General features: G+C 40.5%; 1 protein-coding gene across 1 annotated transcript; it reads right to left on the minus strand.

The window, feature by feature from the left end:
• Window positions 1-227: 227 nt before the first annotated feature.
• LRRC42 (leucine rich repeat containing 42) lies at window positions 228-18,673 on the minus strand. Its single transcript, XM_074376437.1, has 8 exons — window positions 18,417-18,673; window positions 12,743-13,229; window positions 8,136-8,267; window positions 6,818-6,936; window positions 5,511-5,599; window positions 5,225-5,338; window positions 2,016-2,100; window positions 228-723 (listed from the first exon to the last, which is right to left on the minus strand). The coding sequence occupies exons 2-8, from the start codon at window positions 13,213-13,215 to the stop codon at window positions 449-451; spliced, it is 1,287 nt and encodes a 428-aa protein (XP_074232538.1). The 5' UTR covers window positions 13,216-13,229; window positions 18,417-18,673; the 3' UTR covers window positions 228-448.
• Between the last annotated feature and the right edge of the window lie 19 nt (window positions 18,674-18,692).

Below are 18,692 nucleotides of genomic sequence, written 5' to 3' on the forward strand. Positions count from 1 at the left end.
AGAGCATGGCACATAGGAAGCATTCAATAATAGTAGCTGTACAGACATAGGTATATATATAGATAGATATATATATGTATATATCTATATATATGTGTATATATATTGATCCTATTGGCTGGGCCAAATTGGAGTAATGCTAAGCTGCCCTGTTAGTTCACATGGTCTTCCAAACCAAACCAAGGTGTTACTTCCTGTGGCCCCATATTTCACAAGTAGAACCTAAGGACAGCAAAAAACGTTTATTTGAAAAAATTACTATGTATTGAAAATATACATTAGAAATTATTACATACTTCCATAGCATTCCCCTCCCCCACCACAAAAGTAGAAATATCCACTTGCTATGCTAATGCCATAGGTAAATTCAAACAAAAAGGAAAACATCATCAGCCCCCTTTCCTCATACGTTAGAGTTGGGGGGAAAAGATCAATTTATATCTGCCCATCAATAGGAATTTAGTAAGTCCCAGTCTTCAACAGCTAGACATACATATTTCTGCTTTGAAGACTGTGAAGAGTTGCTCTGTTCCTTCTCTGGCTCCTCAAAAGCTCTCTTCTTGCTCTTCTTTGACTCCTGGCTTGAGATGGCTTCACGTTTCAACAATGGCCCATGGCAGTCTGGGGCTTTCTCTTTATAGAACTGGAGTTTCTCAGAAGAGTTCACATGGGTGTCTGCCAGGGGACACGTCACTGGGGCTTCTGTACGAGCCCGTTTCCCATCTGTAAGAGTGACAGAGGGAAGGGCAATGAGCTTACTATGCCGGCTACTAATGCCTGCCTACAACCAGAAAGATGATCCAAGTGAAACAACAGAAGCCCAAACAGGGTGAGGTTTGGGTTGATTTTATTCCCGTCTGAGTGCCCTGTAAAGTATCTTACAGCATGTGCACCAGCACAGGGTGAAGGCATGTACTCACACAGGAGTAGCACAGATTTGGATTCAAACCCCACAACTGCCACTTCCTGGATAAGTGATCTTGGGCAAATGACTTGTCTGAGGTTCAGGTTTCTCATTTTTATAGGGATATAAAATCTATTTCATAAGGGTGATGTGAATATGAACTCAAAAAATGTAAGCTATTATTATTCAAAATCTGGACTTTGCCTTTTAAGAACCAAATCTGTGGCACAACTCTAGCAAAAGGTACAACCTTCTTCTGTATTTTTTGATAACCCCTGAATTTTTCTTATTGTTTTAACCTGTATTTTTCCTTCACTTTGATTTCATCCTTTAACTCCTTTCAAAAAAAATTATGGTAAAATATATGTAACATAAATTTACCATTTTAACAATTTTTAAGTGTAGAGTTCTGTGGCATTAAGTACATTCACATTGTTGTGCAAACATCACCACCATTCATCTCCACAGCTTCTTCAGTGTGGTAAAACTGAAACTTTGTACCTGTTAAACAATAACTCCCTCCTACCTCTCCCTCTGGCAACCACCATTCTACTTTCTGTCTCTAGGAACCTGACTACTCTAGGAACCTCATAAGAAGACTCACTTTTTTTTTTTTTTTTTTGCCTAGCTTATTTCACTTAGCATAATGTCTCTAAATTTCACCTGTGTTATATCATGTGTTAAAATTTCCTTCCCTTTTAAGGCTGACTAATGTTCCAACATTAGTTCCAACAATGTATTCCGTAAATACATTTTGTTTATCTATTCATCTGCTGATGGACACTTCTACCTTTTTGCTACACTTTTAATGTTCTGTATTCTATCTACTTCTGCACCACTGCAAATCTTTTCTGGAACAAAATGGAATGTAAATAAATAAACATATTATGTACAAACATACATACATTTACCAAGATATTTTCCTGGTGCTGGTGTTTAAAGCTAAGTGTGAACTTACACTGTAAGCTATGTTGAGCAAATACCAGTCTCAGTGATCTAATTAAGTCAATACTATCATAATTAATTTTCCCATTGAGTGAAGATGGGAAAGTGCTTTAAGTATGCAAATAACCTAAGGGCAAAAAACTCCAAAGGAAAAGGAATTTCTCACAGAAGTGCTGAGCTGCTGTTTGAGGCTCCGAGGTTTCTCGTGGCTTCACAGCTTCCGAAGTCACACGCTCCCACTGCAGAACAATCTAAAATGTATTTGGAAAGACTTGAATTAGAACAAAATCTCAAGCTTTTAATTTCAAGCCTTCCTTGTTCCCCCATTCCCTTTCCATAAACACAAACCCCTGTGGAAATCTTACTTCAGATGATGGTGACGAGAATAAGAACCAAGTCAAGTCTGGATTTTCTGTTTTAATGCAGGACTTGGTCAGACAACAAACATGTTGGATATATGTCCCTGCATTACTCAGAAAAAAATCTATAAAGCTGACTCCCTATTTTCATCTCTATTCCAATCTAGGAAAAAAAACTGCATATCCTTAAACTAAAGTTTAAAACCTTAGTTGCAATACTTTTCACACATTCCTAGACTCACTTTCATGCCTTAAACTATACCAACTGTAACTCGAACTCTCGTATGTGTGTAAAATGCCCACGTTTCCACATTCTCACAACACTTCATGATCAGTTTGCATTTTTAAAAAATTGCTAGTAGTGTTATTTTTATTACAAGCTATTACAAATTCTTTTGGAAATCTGGCTGAGTATAAACTACACATAAAAAAAATAAAGCAAACCATTACTTCACATACACCACAAGTATAGGAACTTTAAATTTAACATTTCTCTTTATGGTATGCAATGAAATGATCATAAAGTCAGTCAAGAAAAAAACATTTCCAGGACACAGAGGCAGAACAACACGCAGTTTAAGAACATAGTTCCAGAGCTGCTCTATCAATTACTAGCCAGGGGACCCCTGACAAGTGATTTAATTTGTGAGTCTCAATTTCTTCATCTGTAAAACAGGGATTAGTAACAGTACACACACCATCGGACTGTGGTGAGGACTAAATGAGAGAACATACTACGTGAAGGGCCTGGCAGCGTCTGGCATACAGGAAGCACTCAGTAATTATGAGTTGTCATCTCTTCTGTGGTACCTCCCTGACTCTGGAAAATGGGGACAGATCTAAGAGAATGTGAAGATGAACCGCATCTGGTGGCTGGGGAGGCAATAAGGAAAACTGTGCTTCCACTCACAGAAATAAGAATGTCAACAGGAAGAGCTGTCTGGGGATGGGGATGAAGAAAATGAGTTTGGTTCTGAACAAGCTGAATTTGAGATGCCTGGCAGAGATTTATGGATAATATTTAGGAACGGGTCTAAGGTGTGAAAGAAGCCGAAATCATCCTCACAGGGACAACAAAGTCTCCAAGAACAGTTCAGATAACCAGGAGGGTGAGTGGAGACAGAAGAGGAGAGGAAAGGAGGCAGTGAGGAATCAGCAAGAGCTAAAGGGAGAAGTGAGAAAGTTAGGGGAGAGTCAGCAGGAAGGCCCAGAGAGAAAAACCAGAAGGCTGCATGTTTATCTCAATATAGCAGGAAAGCTGAGGAGGGTGAAGAATGAGATCACGTGCCACCTTCAGTAGAGCCCTGGGGGCCAGAACTAGATTACAAGGGATTAAGAACTGAGTAGGCAGTGAGGAGGTGGGAAGATAAGAATAGAAAACAATTCACAGTTGCAACAAGGGATGAAGAACATGTGAGAATAAGAGTGATTTATGTTTATACACAGAAATAAATAGCCAACAGAGGGTGAGACTGAAGACGTAGTGGTGGGGCAGTAGAGGGAAATAATTATTAGTAAAGTATCACAGAGGAAGCTGGAGATCTTAGGGAATAGAAATGAAAAAAAGAAAAATACTAAAGGGTTTATCAGTGGAATAAAGTGCCACATCTGTTCCCTTAGACAGGCGGGAAGTGGGACATGGTTGCAGAAGTGGAGAAATTTTAAGACAGATTTAGGGAAGTAAAGGAACTCTTACAGATGGCCTTATTTTCCTGTGCCACCTGTGAGAATGAGGCAGGAGAACAGAGTCAGCCCGAAACAGTTTCAACAAGGAATTAACAAGAGATAGATAAAACACTGCTGCCAGTCCTCAGGGCCCAGCTGAGGCTGCACGGTGTGAACCTGCTTGGAACCCAACTTACTTTCGGTCCGGGCTCCTAGGTATTTACTTCGTCCTTACCAACCTCTGCAAGAGAAGTCCTGGTTTCTGCATTTTCCAGATGAATAAACAGAAAAGCTGCCTTAACTTATACAGCTCCTGGGCTGCTGGGCCAGGATCCCGAACCCAGGTCCCTGACTCCACAGCCTACGCTTTTCCCACCATGTCACCTGCTGCCATAACCAAACCACATCAAGCCCTTGTGTGATCATCCCACACTTGCCTCAAATCTACTGGATGTATCTAGGATTCATCCAGTGCTACAAACTTTGTCTGCCAATGAACTGTTACAACGATTTCAGTATGCATTTTTCCAGACAAACTTTAAAGTGCTTCTGAAATATCGATTCACCAGCACCCCTTCTTGCTAATCTATAGGGAGGTGATGGTACAATGAGGTAGTCAGATAGGTCCACCATCGTGTATTATAGCTTGGAGCCCAAGAGGGATCCAGAATAAAACAGTCTGGTGTGGTGGGTCCTCTCGGCCTCCACCAGTAACATTGGTTTAAACTATCTGAAGGAGAAAGGCACCAGCCACAGGCAAGCTGGCATCTACTGATGCTCTGCTACGTGGTTACCTTCTGACTTCCTACTTAAGTCTGTGTACTTTACCAACTTAAGAAAGTCCATCAAGAAGATGAGAGACAGTCAAAGGAAGTTCAGCCAAGGAGTTGAAAATGGGAGGGCTCAGGATAAAAGAGACAGTTCCTCATTAAGGCTCTGAGAGTTAAATTTGTGCCCCCAAAAGGGAAAGAGTCCAATTTGAGTTCTTACCAGTGTGAATTATTCTTCTTCCAGTATATACACACTGCTAAGAGAATCTGTCCTTCTGAAGTTGGGTCACACTGCTTTTTTGCATAGCAAGCAAGAATTCACTTATTTTCTGAGTTATTTATAAGAAGGCATTTTCTTCTAGGTTCAATAGTGACTAGACCATGGGATTTAAGGACTGGCATCTAATACATTTCCTTAAGTAACTGGGTCAGTTACAAGCCATCGGTGTCTCTGATTTGACTGAGGATGACAATTCAGCCAAGGATACCAAGAGTGTTAACATTCGTTCAAGTGTTGAATAAGACACTTGGAATTAAAATGAAAAGCCACATTAACTGTAGGGGAGAAAAATTTGCATTACCTGGTCAGCCCAGCCTTCTGTCTTGCAGTTACTATGATCAAATTCCTTCAAAGGCACTTTGGAGTGAACAAGGCCTATGTGGGTCTGAAGCTTGTGTTTGACAGCTTTGATGTCCTAGTAAGGGAAAAGCAGAACACAAATGCACACTCATCTGGTCAACTCTTAACTTGCTCTCAGCAGGAAATAAACACCATCATAAATACCAGTCCTTCTAAATGCCAATTAGCAGAAGCAAAATAACAAAATGTGAGTTTGGAAAAGTAAGAGAAGGAAGCAAAAGTTTTACCTTGAGTCCCGTCCCAGAGATATCTAAGCAGTTTAGTTTTCTAAAAGAAAAGAGGTACCCAATTCCTGCATCTGTGATCTCAGGGTTACCTAGATGTCAAAACATAAGTTATATTCTGTTACAGTATAAGTATTGCTAGAATGCCAACAGTAAGCTCAGGAAAAAAAGCCAATGATAAAATATGAAACACTGAATGTTCCAACTTCTCAGAGTAAATTAAATACAGAGATCTTATCTTTCCTGTCTGTAATATAAAGGAGCCACACTAGAAGATGCTTTATAGCTCTAACTTTTTAGGAGTTGGGGGTTAGCAGAAAAACCAGGTAGTTATTCCAAAGGGTTTAATTTGGAACCATATGCAAACAGTATATGTAAACAAGTATTAAAATAGTGTATTAGACTTTGTTCATAGCCATTTCACCTCCAAAGTAATAGATTTATTTTAAAAATATTTTCAAGGGTACTTAGACACAAAGCCTATTAATGTCTTACTAACTTGCATTTTTTTTTCCCCAGAATCCTTTCTTACATATTACCTTCATATCAGGAGTACTGCATTTAGCACTGAGTCCTCAAGACTATGAGCACAATGCCTGACACACTGGAGATGCTCAAAAAATATTTGTTGAACAAATACACTGCCCTGGGAGGTAGGGAGGAGGGGTATTCATTATTATCTTCATTTTACAGAAGCCAAAACCAAGGCTCAGAGAGGCTAAATAACATGCCCAAGGGCACACAATCGGCAGAGCAAAGAGTGTCCGTCCTCTGACCTCAAACCCTGCTCCTATTCTTTCGACACTATACCATCCTGTCATGTATTCAGTGGATGTTCAATTAAATCGTAAATGATCCTTACTATCTTTCTACTACTGGAGTCAATATCTAGTTCAACCTAAGTTATTAAAATTGTGAATTTATCCAGATTTTCATCAAGCAATTATTGTTAAAAGAGGCCTAGATGACAGACACTATTAACCAGCAACCCAAAGAAAGTAAAGATGAGCCAAATATCCTCTCTATATGCTGTGAATGTGATGAAAGGCTGCCCTGTCTGCAGAGAGTGAGTGGTGTGGATGAATTCGTAAGGGCTTTTCCTCTCCTAGAGAGGTGGCAGCATGCCAGGAAAGGTATTTAGCCAGCAATCAAGAGCCTCTGGCTTTAGTCTTGTTCTACTACCAACTTGTGGCACCTAAGAAAATCACCTCCCCTCAATTTTATTACCTCTCAAATGAAGGGGAAGACTTAGATGATTTCTAAGTCCACTCTTTCAACATTAACCATCTATAACTTCTAATAAAACTTACAAGATAAGTCTAATAACGTTAGATTTTCAAGGCCTCTTTTCATCACTCGAACTGGTGCTGTCATTTTCCGCACCCCGGCATCAGATAAACAATTATCCTTCAGGTGGAGCTGAGTTACACTAGAGAAACAAAGACCATATATAAATTACTTAGCATTTGAGAAAGTCCAGGTATGAGAACATGCTTTCATAAACTTCATTTAAAAATATATCCTCCACCCCCTGCTATTTCACACCTGATGCATTTAACAGAGTTAAAGATTTTTTGGTGCTATTTCAGTTACTAAGTGAGAGTTAACTCAGATCCAAGTGTCATGTAGTACTAATCTCAGATGGCAGAGGGCACTGGAGGTATATGGTGGAATGAGACAAACAGGGATTTCACTAAGGAGATTAGTACACCTTGTTTAACACAAAAGCTGCATTTCAGACAAATGCTGTGCGAAAATCAAAACCACTTTAAATTTATCAGGAAACTCTGCTAAAGAACTCCTATCAGAATTCTTTACGCAAAGCACAATCTTTTCATTCTAATTAGCTTTATAAATCCAGATTTTCAGATTGGGCTTATAAAGTAGAGCCATATCCCAATCCATTCAGCTAAACTGAAATTGGTGTATTAACGTGCTTCACTGACCCATACACAAGAACTCTGAACCTTTACTAACCTCATACAAAAATACTCTTGTACAGGGCAGTACATAGGTGTCGCTGTCCTAGGCAGGCCCCAGGAAGCAGGTTAGACTCAGGTTTGTAGCTGCTGTTATCCCTCTGGGTGTTTATGAAACCACAAAGGAATCCATCTGGCCTTCTCCCTCTGCTGGCCAGACTGAGGTCAGCTGGATTATTTGTGAATGGTATGAAATGGTATGAACTGCTTTAAATTATGGTTCTTGAAAAGGATTTATTTGGCTGTCTTTTAATAGTTCACTTTTTAAATAGTTTATAGTTTACTGATAGTTAAAATACGAAAAGATAATGACTATAAAAAATTGTATAACTTCTCATATCTTGCTAGAATAAACCAGGACTGGACAATTAAATGGCAAAATCATTTTTCAGCCCAGGTAGCCTTAAGCACTATATGTTGAAATAAAGGTTATTTAGGTAAATGAACCTACTGACTTCTTTCCTAAGAGCTCTCCAATCTACAGTGCTTGTATCAAGTAAATGGAATTTGAAAATGTTTCAGGAAGGAAAAATCAGCAAATAAACACATGACTGGGAAGTAACCAACATTCTTCAAGATAATCCTATGGATCATCCTTTAAAAAAAAAAAACAAAAAAAACAATTCATTGAGTAGTGGCAGAACAATACCTAGACAGGGCCTCATTGGTGAGATGTTCCAGAAGCTCATGCTCATCTCCAAGCTTGCAACAGGAAAGATCCAGACAGGTCAGCTCCCGGAAAGACTTAATCTCCTCAAGTTTTTCTGAAATCACCAGGTATCTGTCAGGTGTAGAGAGCAATCAATAGCTTTTGTTTTCCTTCTTTTAACACATCACCATTTGGGACTTTGTGATACATCAACATTCCATCAGGACAAGGTACTATGTATAACAAGCAGACCTCACTGATTACTACATAGGCACAGGCTGAATTTTTTAACAGTAAATGCCTTGAAAATCTTTTTACATGATGGTGGAATTAAAACTTTAAATAAATAAAAACATATGAGCAAAGGCAAGACACAAGAGAAAATATCTGCTTTGTTAGAAGTCAGACAGACCTTGGTGTTGAGACTTTTATCAGAGGATTTACAAACTTTAGGATACTCAAATTTAATCACTTATTCTTTTAAGGCTGATTTTTACATAATGCTCAATAAGCAGTGGTTTGAAAACTGGAACAGGTCAAGAATTTTGGGTTCTAACTCGCACATCCCCAAGAACATACCAAGATACATTTGGCAGATCAGATTTTATCTTTTCTATTCAAACACAAATTTGAGTAGCTGCCCCCTCTCCTGTGCCACTGTTACCCTGCTAACTTTATGCCAAAAGTTTGTGCAGCAAGACTACTACGAGGACTCACTCTATACTAGATGGTTATGAAGACAAAGCTGTAAGCACAAACACTTTAATTACACCGGGGCACCCTGCCAAACTGCTATCAGGAGATATCAGGGACGCCTCTGGAGAGGAAAAGATCAAAAAAGCGTTGCACAGCCCAGGCTGTGGCCTCCACCCTGCTTTCTAGTTGTCCATCTATTTCATATGATGTCAGTGACAAAAAATGAAAAGGGTTAGATGTGACAGGAAACAGGAGAGGACCCTAAAAGAACAGGGAAACTGGCTTGTGGCAAGAGCGTGCCTTTCTCATCCACTTTCCTCATGGATGTCTAGAGGTTTCCACAGCAAGAGGGCATGGTAGGATCAGTGAGGTTATACTTCAGTGTTCACATTTCTCTTCTGTCACCAGGATGGTAATAATCAAAAACAGGGTTGAATAATCCAAGGGCAAGAGGAGGGTCAGATCTCTTTTCTTCCTACTTTCAATCAGAGTTAGATGATGTACTGAAGCTGATCGCTGGCCTGACTGCTGGGTACAGATGGCCTGTGGTACTGATACCCCCTCTAAGCTGCCTAGTGACCGAGCTCAGCTGGGTACACAAATTAGCTCTATTTACTCAGACATACTTCAACTGCACTGTAAATAAAGCTGCTGTTTTCCATCTTCCAATCACAGAATTGAAGTGGGTTAATGGGGATTTGGGAGATTACTGGCAATCAGAGAAAGGAAAACACACATCCTTTGATCAGTTAACCAAAGATTTTTCGTAATTCTGAAACAAAGGTTATCTGCACAGGACATAACAATGTATAATGTGACAAACATTATAAAAGCCAAGGTGGAGAAACCAACACGTGAGGCCACAGGCACTACTAGATGCTTATCAAGGACATAATCAAAGCTCTAGGGTCTTATTCAATATTAGTCTTCCAATGTGCTACTTAAAAAGTTCAGACTAGTGTAGTGGAGAAGCAGCAGAGGGAGCCCAGGTATTTTAATGCCAGAATTTAATGCCTGAATTTGGATTCTAACAACCCTAACTACTTGTGTGATTGTAAGAATTTACTTGTGTAGATTGTGATTGTTACTTAACCTCTGTGAGCCTCAATTTCTCCAGCTGGAAAACAGGGCTGATGATTACTTCCTTTAGGGATTATTAAGAAAATTAGAAACAATATTCCAAAAATACACAGCATCTCATAGGCCCTCATTAAATGGTTGCTATTATAATTCAGTTACACAGGGTGATATTTTAAGGAAAACACAGAGGGCAGACAGTCCTATAGGACTGGAACCCAGCTGCAAAGACACTGGCTTCTCCTTGTGGCTGGCAGCTTTGCGACCCAACCCTGAACAGGAAGTGCCTGCACCTACTCGATTATCTTATTTTTCAATTATATTCTCAAGCTCTTTTCCCATGATCTAAACCCTTTTGTGCTGGTAAAACCTTTACTGCTGCAGTTTCAGCTGGGGATTGCAAATGCAAACCCAAACCTCCTGCCCTCTTCCTATTTTCCTTTGGGGATTCAAAAGGAGAAGGGAAGTTTTTAATCACAATTGAAAATCTTATATCTGAATAAGGCAGCAAAGTCTGGAATTGTTGCAATAAAATATGAGCTAAAAGACTACATTTAAAATGTTTTCTTATGCTTTTCTAACTATAAAAGTAATACATGTTCCTTGGAGAACATTTTAAGAAAATCTAGAAAATTAAAACCAATTTCAATCCCACTATCTAAACTACATTTCAGTGGGCTTCTCTTCCTTCCCCCATATATGTAATCCATATAAAATTTCCTATTTTTTTTACAAACAGAATTGAGATTAAATACAATTTCAATTATTTTTTCATTTATTATATAATGAACATTTTACCACATCACCTTAAATGACCTGTGGATATATTAATAACTATATAGTATTTCATTATATGAATATACCATAATTTGCTTAATTAATTTCCTATTGCTGGATATTCAACTTTCATGTTTTCACTACTATAATAGTACCGTAACGAACACCCTTAATGTAAAAATATTTGTTCCCATATCTGATTACATTGGAAATTAGAATATATTCTTAACAAGTGGAATTAATGGGTCAAACAAATGATACGGATATTTTTAAGGCTCTTGATACACACTGCCAAGCTGTTTTTCAGAAATGCTACATTAATTGATGTGCTCATCAAAAGTGCTATTTTCATCCAATCTGACCACTGGAATAGTATGCAGACATCACAAATAGACAAAAAGTACTTTCACTATTATGAGAAATAGTTAAGCTATAATAATGGTAGATGGAGGAAAAAAAGATTACAAATTATAGATTGAGTATATTCCCAAACGTATAAAGATATATATTTGGAAATGATAAGCATGAATGATGGGACTATAAATTTTTTAATATTACAGTTCTATATGTTTCTCGAATGGTATGCATTTGCCTTTATAAAATGATTTTAAAACAAAGTATACATCATAACTTATTTTTCATTGTTCTAATTTGTCTACAATGAACATAAATAACTTGGAATAAAAAATGAAGGCATAAAATGTATTTTAATTGTCTGAGCTTCAATGAAATACTGCTTGATGTTTTCATTTACACAAAGTAATTCTTTTCTTTTCCACTGGCATCAACCCCCACCCCAGCCATGACTGAGACCCCAGCACAGAGACAGAGCTTTCATAAGGTGCCTACTCAGTTCACAAGTCCACAGTTATACCTATACAATTATCGGTGTGGGTTTATGTCTTTTCTTTTTAAAGTACCGTATTTGGCTTGGGGTGAAAAATTAATTCAATAAGCTGATTAAATATTGTTCTTCTTTATTCTTTAAGCATATGAGCTTATGTTTTCTGGTATAAGTTTCTCTTCTTTTATTACATGCCTTTTGGTTAGCCTTGTTTTAATAGTCACATTGATTACGCACTTTAATAGTAAGCTGCCTTTCACATTTTCTAATTACAAAAAAGTTCATATAATGGTATACTATACAACTATTTAAGAAACCTACAAATATTGATGGTAAATGATTTTCAAAATATGTGAAGAGAGCAAAATGCCTAACAGTATGAGAGCAGTGTGCTGCCATTTGTATAACAAAGGGGAAAGCTATACACGCAAGAATATGAACAGAATTATCTCCAGAATGATATAAAAGAAACTGATAACAGTAGTTGCCCCTGAGGAAGGGAAATAGGAGAGAGACGGGAGGGAGGCTTATGTTTCACTTTATACCATTCAGCATTTGTGTTTAAATTCTTTTGTATGTATTTTTTTTAAAAATTTTTCTTTTTAATTAATCAGTGCCTTGAAAGTTATTTTACATGATTGTGGTATGAAAATTTTAAGTAAATCAATAAAAGGATATGAGCAAAGGCAAGTCACATCTGCTCTGTTTAAAATAGACAGATCTTGGTTTTAGTGTTGGGATCTTACTAGAAAATTTCCAAACTTTAACATACTTGAAATTTTAATCATTTATCCTTCTAAAGTTGCCTTTATCTAATGCTCAGTATCTAGAGGTCTGAAAACTGGAACAGAGACAAGAACTCTGGTTACTAATCTTCCAATCTCTGAGAGCATACTGAGATATTTGGCAGATCACATCTTTTCTATTTTCTCTTACTAGAAAAGTTAGTAGAAGAGTATTTTTTACCTAATGGAGGAGCTGTGGCAATCAACTAATCCTTGCAAGGTGTTTCCAAAATAAAGCTAAGTGCTGTCTTGGAGGGCTGGGGGAAAGAAGGACAGTGATTTTTCTCAAAATGGCCTCCACTTTGTGTTTGGAAATTCTAAATTGAAGTGCTGTTTGATGGAGAAAGCCCCCAAGCCCACTAAGCCCCAGAGTGTGACAGAATTCACACACCCAACAAAATACTCACTGTCATAATCAGAACACCTACCTGTTTCGCAAACACAAGGAGCAAAGCACCAGACTTCCGTAGGCTTCAGTAAATTTCTGTAAAGCCCTCAGCCCTGCACCTGGCTCTGTGAACTTCTGCCTGGCTTCAGCAGCAGAGAACAGCTTTTCGGCAATCTGCTCAGGAAAGCCAATAAGGGAATCAATGTGATCGACGTTGTCAGAGATGAAGCCCAGGACGAGGCTGAAGAGGGATTTGGCAGAGTACCGAAGGTTCCCCTCCCGGGTGTATGTGAAGATGAAATGATCAGTCTTCTCCTTCTGTGCAGTATCATCTTCCCTGTTCATGCAAAGCTCCACAGAAAAGCCTTTGGGAAACAGTCTGAAAGGCTTTGGCCTCTGCAGGCTACTCCTGACACCATCTAAGGCCAGATTGACCATGTGCAGCTGCCCATTTTCTCGCACATAGATGGGCCCTGGATCCAGGTGGTTTTCTGAGTTGAGGCAGTAAGACATTGCCTTGGTTGCGACTGTAAAATCAAGCCACAAGGGAAACAATTCCAATTAAAATGCCATTTGTAATGTGTAACTTCATCTTGCTGTGCCCAGAGTTTTATGAGCCTACCAGGAGACCCTGTGGCTGCTTTGGGGAATCAAAGCTTACCAGTTGCCTGTGAACTCTGGCACTGGAGGTTGCCTCTATTACCTCAACCTGGAATGCCCTTTCCTAGTCCATCTGGTGAACTCATTCATCTTTCAAAAGCCAGCTCAAAACTCATTTCTAAAATTCACCCTGAGGAAGTTAGCACAGAAGTGATCAAAGAGTCACCTATAAGGAAAGTCACGGCAGCATAGTCGATATTAGCAAAACAATGGAAAACAACCTAAATGTCCAACAGGGGTGTTATTAAATAAATGATGCTACATCTACACCATGAAATGTTATGTAGTCATTAAAACTGTAAACTTTTTATTGATTTGCAAGTTACAAAAAGTGCATATAGAATTTACTGTTTTTTTAAAACATGTTTACACACAGAACAAAGACGAGAAACCAGTAACTCCCTTGCCACCTTGGCACCATCCACACATTACTTTATTGCATTTGGCTGACAGTTCTGCTACTGATTTATTTCTGGGGGTGTTCCATTAATCTGAGCTTCTTGACAGGAGGGACCATGTTTAATTCATCCCCCCCAACATAGCGCTCTGGCACATAATTAATAGCCCCTGAACAGATACTTGTGGAACTAAAGTTTGTTTGCCAAACTTTACACAGATCACAAGCAACAGAGTTTTGGGGATCTACAAATAAAGATCTCTATGACAAGACATAACTAAAAGCTATTCTAGCCCTTGGAAGCACAAAGGGCTAGAATAGCTTTTAGTTAGCACTTATGGTTCAACTTCTTCTGTTAGTTGGCACTTTTGAGGTAAGGTAAAATATCAAAAATAGCAGGGTATTTACGCAATCATGCGGGTAACATTTTGTGCCTAAGCACTAATTGGAATAAATACTTGTTTTCCTGAGGTACCATGAGATCCTGAGGAACTGTGAGATTTCAAAATACTTGAGAAGTTACTACATTAAATAAAATGAAAGTGTATGATTATCATTGTTACAGTTTTAAGATAAAATTTAATCTAATATAGGTCAAAAAGCTGCTATTATCCCTAAAAGACTCTGATTGACTTTTCGAGTGAACCAATTCACATTCTTCAACATCACTGCAGGGCTAGGATGTAGCTCTGGAGCCAGTCAAGTGTCATCAATGAAGTCAATGGTCAAAAACGCTGAGTCTCCGGAGATCAAACAGAGATCCTATTTGTGGGCATCAGTAAGATCCATGTTTCTCCTGAGGATAATTATGTATGTAAAAGCACATCAGAAAAAGGGGTCCTGCCTAGCCTGAGAGCTTCACCCTTTCTTGCTATCGCCTTCTGCCCTACTCTCTGGCCACCTCATACTACCCAGGTAAGTTGGCTGTGCTCTCCTGTCCCACTGGCCTTTGCATATCCTGCTCCTTAGACTGGAACATCCTTCTCTGCTTCCTTGACCTAGCTAATACCTACTCATCATTAACAGTAAGCCCACTCTCCTGGGAAAACTTCCTAACCCATGCACTAGCACACATGCCTGTCTGGTTTTCCCAGAGCACCAGTGTCTCCTTCTACATAGCACTTAGCACTACGTACTCTCTGTTCACTTGCTAATGTTCCCAGAGCTGTGAGCTCTTTGAAGGCATGACATTTATTTGATTCATCTCTCTTTCCCAGGCCCAACATAGTGCCTAGAATGAGTAAGCCCACAACAGATATTTGTTGAACTGAATGAGAAGGGTAAGACCTCAAAGGGACAGACAGTGCTCTGAGCTGCAGGGCCTGCTGATACTGTTGCTAGGAGCCAGCTCCCCTTCCAGGCAACAGCTGCAGGCTCCTCCCCCACTTGCCAGACCCTTCTGCAGGTGGTAGAAGCAGAGGATGATGGGAGTATATTGCTACTGGTACTACCAGGGAGGGAAAGAAAAAACTAAAAACCAGAAAAAAAATCCTGTCACAGTGCCAGTTCTCATAACTCATACTCTTGCCAGTATTCAGTGCCTGCTACAAAGGAGATATTTTACCAGTTCTAAGCTTTTCTTCCAGTAGGGTAAGCATCTGGCCCCTTCAACCTCAGACTTTTAATCTTGATGAGGAGATAAAGCAGATCCCCTTTGGTCTGTATTTCTGGATTTGGACATTCAGAGCCCTACTCTACCTGTAGGTCAGAAAGCGGACACCGGCATGGACCCAAACAAGAATGACTTGAATTTAAATGCAGTAAGGCAAATTCTATGGGAGATAACATATAAGGAATCCGCATACTACAAGCTCCCTGGCAGTGAAATAGGGTCTGCCCATCTGAATTACACCTAACACTCATCCCAATAGTCCCTTCTATAAACTTTGGAGTGAAATAGACAAATGGATGAATGGATGACCACTTCTGGTGAAAATCAGAAAAGTCTGATTCCATCCAGCAGAGGGCACAAGCAGCTTGGGACCAGGATGAGGATGTGAACCCAGGCTGCCCAAGATTCTGGCAGCTTCTGCTTCCATGGATCAGTTTCCAAAAAGGCACCATTCTGGCTAAATTTTATCTTTAAATTACTCATCAAATGCTAGTTCTCCTTCTAAATGATGAAAAAAAAAATCTCATCTTTCCTGAAGAGTAAACTCGCATCATCTGTCCAGAAGCCCCAAGGGCTCTCTGTCTTTCAACTATGGTACTTGAGAAACTGATCAGGGTTCAAGAAATCCTGGTGACGTTTGACTTCCACTACTAAATCTGTGCATCTTGCATTCTCCCAATTAGGAGCTTCTGAGAGTCTGTGAGGTACTATAAGATGATCTAAGAATTGAATTAATGTTTAAGCCTTTCAAGGTTAAAGAATCATAAAGGCAAGAAAATTTCACACAAAGTTTCTGTAACTTGGCTTTGCTTGTGCCTGGCTGTTGTACAGAGTGGTCTATTACAAAGGAGCCCCTCAGGGGACGGGGCCTGTTCTATGTCACAGCAAAAATTCTATACAAACTGGAAAGTTATCTCCCAGAATAACAATGTCCAGTGGAGATCTGCGTTAGCTATATTTTATACTAGAGCAACAGAGTAACAGGGCATTCTGATAGCCTCCCAGCCTGTCTCCAGAGGGGCAGTTTTATATAATCTCATAGGAACTATTACAATAGTGCATGTTCTGGTATTTGGTCACCACAAATGAGCCAAAGTTACCATGAAGCATGTCATCATCAATTGAATAAAATCTTACCTTACTACATTAAAAACTCACTTCTCTACAGCCCCTTTGAATAAGAAGCAAGATAAAATAATAGATAACTAAACATGACAGCTCTTTAGATCTTGAAGCCAGTTTACCAAGCAAGAATCATGACTATCCAGTTAAGTGGACTGGGAGGAGGGAGGCAGGGATTGAGACAACAGGATTAAAATTTTGAGGTGAGTCTATGGTGGTCTAATTTGAAAAGAGAAGAAAACACCTAACTTTACTAGGTAAAGCAAGTTAACAATCCCCTGGGAATAATAAATCATAATCAAAATATGACGATAATGATAGTAGATGTGATAGCTACCATTTATTAAGCACCTACCAGTTGCTAAGCACTGTACTAGGTACTATATTAAATTACTTCATGTGATCCTCAACAATCCTATGAGGTCAGGACTGTCATTTAACAGATGAAGAGGCTCAGAGATGTAAAGCAGCTCACTTAAGGGACAGAACTAGTATGGGGCAGAGCCAGAATTCAATCTCAAGGCTGTTAGTTACTCCAGAGCTCAAGCTCTTTCCACTGCATGATGCTGTCTCTCAAGAATAAAAATATGACATCAGCCTTAAGGATAAAAAAAAATGTTAAAAACTAATCTCACCCACCTGTTTGATCCCTCTGGTATTACTGGCTCAAGCTGGGGGGAGAGGGGGCAGTGAGAGAGGGAGGAGATTAAAAAACAGTGGACATCTGAGGAAAGAGTCAGTGGGAACACAGCCAAGACAGAGCTACATTGAGGCCTCCCTTCTTCCTTCTGCCATGGCAGAAATTACCCACATCCATACACCAGGAGAACATCTGTCAACCCGTGGCCTTCATCCCAAGGCTGCAGACACCCTTGCTTTATTTGAAAATGCAGAATTCTTGAGAAAAGTTCTAACATAAAACCCTGAACAGAAACTAGTTCCAAACCACCAATAAGCAACTAACAATCCTAACCTTATTGTTCTGTGTCACCATTATTCAATTTTCAACTCATTATCTTTTTCTCTCATAACTTGCACCTTCTTACCTGCCTTCTCATCCATACCTAGGTCCCTACTTTCTTCCTGGAACATGCCAACCTCTCCTACATCCTAACATTCAATTTTGCTATCTGCCAATTCTAGATTTTCTCATACAAAATCCAATCTCCACACCAAAAATTCTAACCCCCTCCCTTCACTCACTCCCAGCTCCCCTGCCACCCCATCTCTCAAGCCTCCTGCCCTTCCAATCCTTCCATGACCCCCAGATCCAATCCCACCAGCACCTGTCTCTCCTTCCTTCCCCACTCTACTGCACCCCCACCCACTCTAAGCCCCATGTGTCCTTCACCATGTATTCTTCCATTCCTCCCATTCTCTGGGATTCCTTCTGCTAGGACCCAAATCTCTCCATCTTTTTCCTTGTTTTCTATCCTCAATCCTCAAAATCTCTTTCCTTCACGCCTCACTATGCCCAACTTCACAATCCAAAGCCCCAACTTCTTTCTTTCCCACCCCCAAAACCCCACCCCTTCTTCTGTTCCAATCCTAGATCCTTTTCTCCTCACACTCCTCAAATCCCATTCCCTTTCCCCCCTCCCCAGTACTGCAATTCTCCGTATCCGTAAATTCCCACTCAAGCCCCTCCCCAAGCCCACCCAAGCTAATCCCGCTCCCTTTTCCCACCCAGGCCTCCGACCCCAATTCTCACACCCCACACCCTATCCCAGCACCCTAACTCCACCCTTAAACTCATCTCCGTCACCCCTGTATCCTCATCCTCACACCTTTCACCCAACCACACCCCAACCCCGTCCCCCTCGGTCTTCCCCTCCCCCATTCCACCCTTTCCTCAAACCCGGCACCCGCCCCCACTCGCAGCTCTGGGCTCCGTGAGCGGCCCGGCCCGCGGCCGCCACCTACCTGTGCCCCTGCCTGGGGCAGCCAGCAGCAGCTCCTCGGTGGCGGCTCCCTCCTCCCGCGGCGCGGCTGAGGGGGGAAGCAGCTCCGCGCCCCCGGCACAAAGCTAGGGAGGGTGAGACAGAAAGTGGGCGGGAGGAGGGAGGGGGCTGGGGGCGACCTGGCGCCGTGGGACCGCGGGGGCCGACAGGGGCGGGGGTAACACTGGGCAGGGGAGGCGCGCTTGCGCGAGACCCGGCATGAGGGGCGGGGCCGGACCTAGAGGCGGGGCCGGGCCTA

Source organism: Camelus bactrianus, chromosome 13 (genome assembly GCF_048773025.1).
Source record: "Camelus bactrianus isolate YW-2024 breed Bactrian camel chromosome 13, ASM4877302v1, whole genome shotgun sequence".
Lineage (NCBI taxonomy): Eukaryota > Metazoa > Chordata > Mammalia > Artiodactyla > Camelidae > Camelus > Camelus bactrianus.

What these genes read in the sequence shown, in the direction of transcription:
- LRRC42 (XM_074376437.1), bottom strand. Translation starts at nt 13,215, where the DNA reads ATGTCTTACTGCCTCAACTCAGAAAACCACCTGGATCCAGGGCCCATC. An exon ending in TCTCTGGGACGGGACTCAAG is followed by an intron (nt 5,339 to 5,510) that starts GTAAAACTTTTG and finishes TTCCCTTACTAG; the next exon opens with GACATCAAAGCTGTCAAACA. An exon ending in CAGAAGGCTGGGCTGACCAG is followed by an intron (nt 2,101 to 5,224) that starts GTAATGCAAATT and finishes AATACATTTTAG; the next exon opens with ATTGTTCTGCAGTGGGAGCG.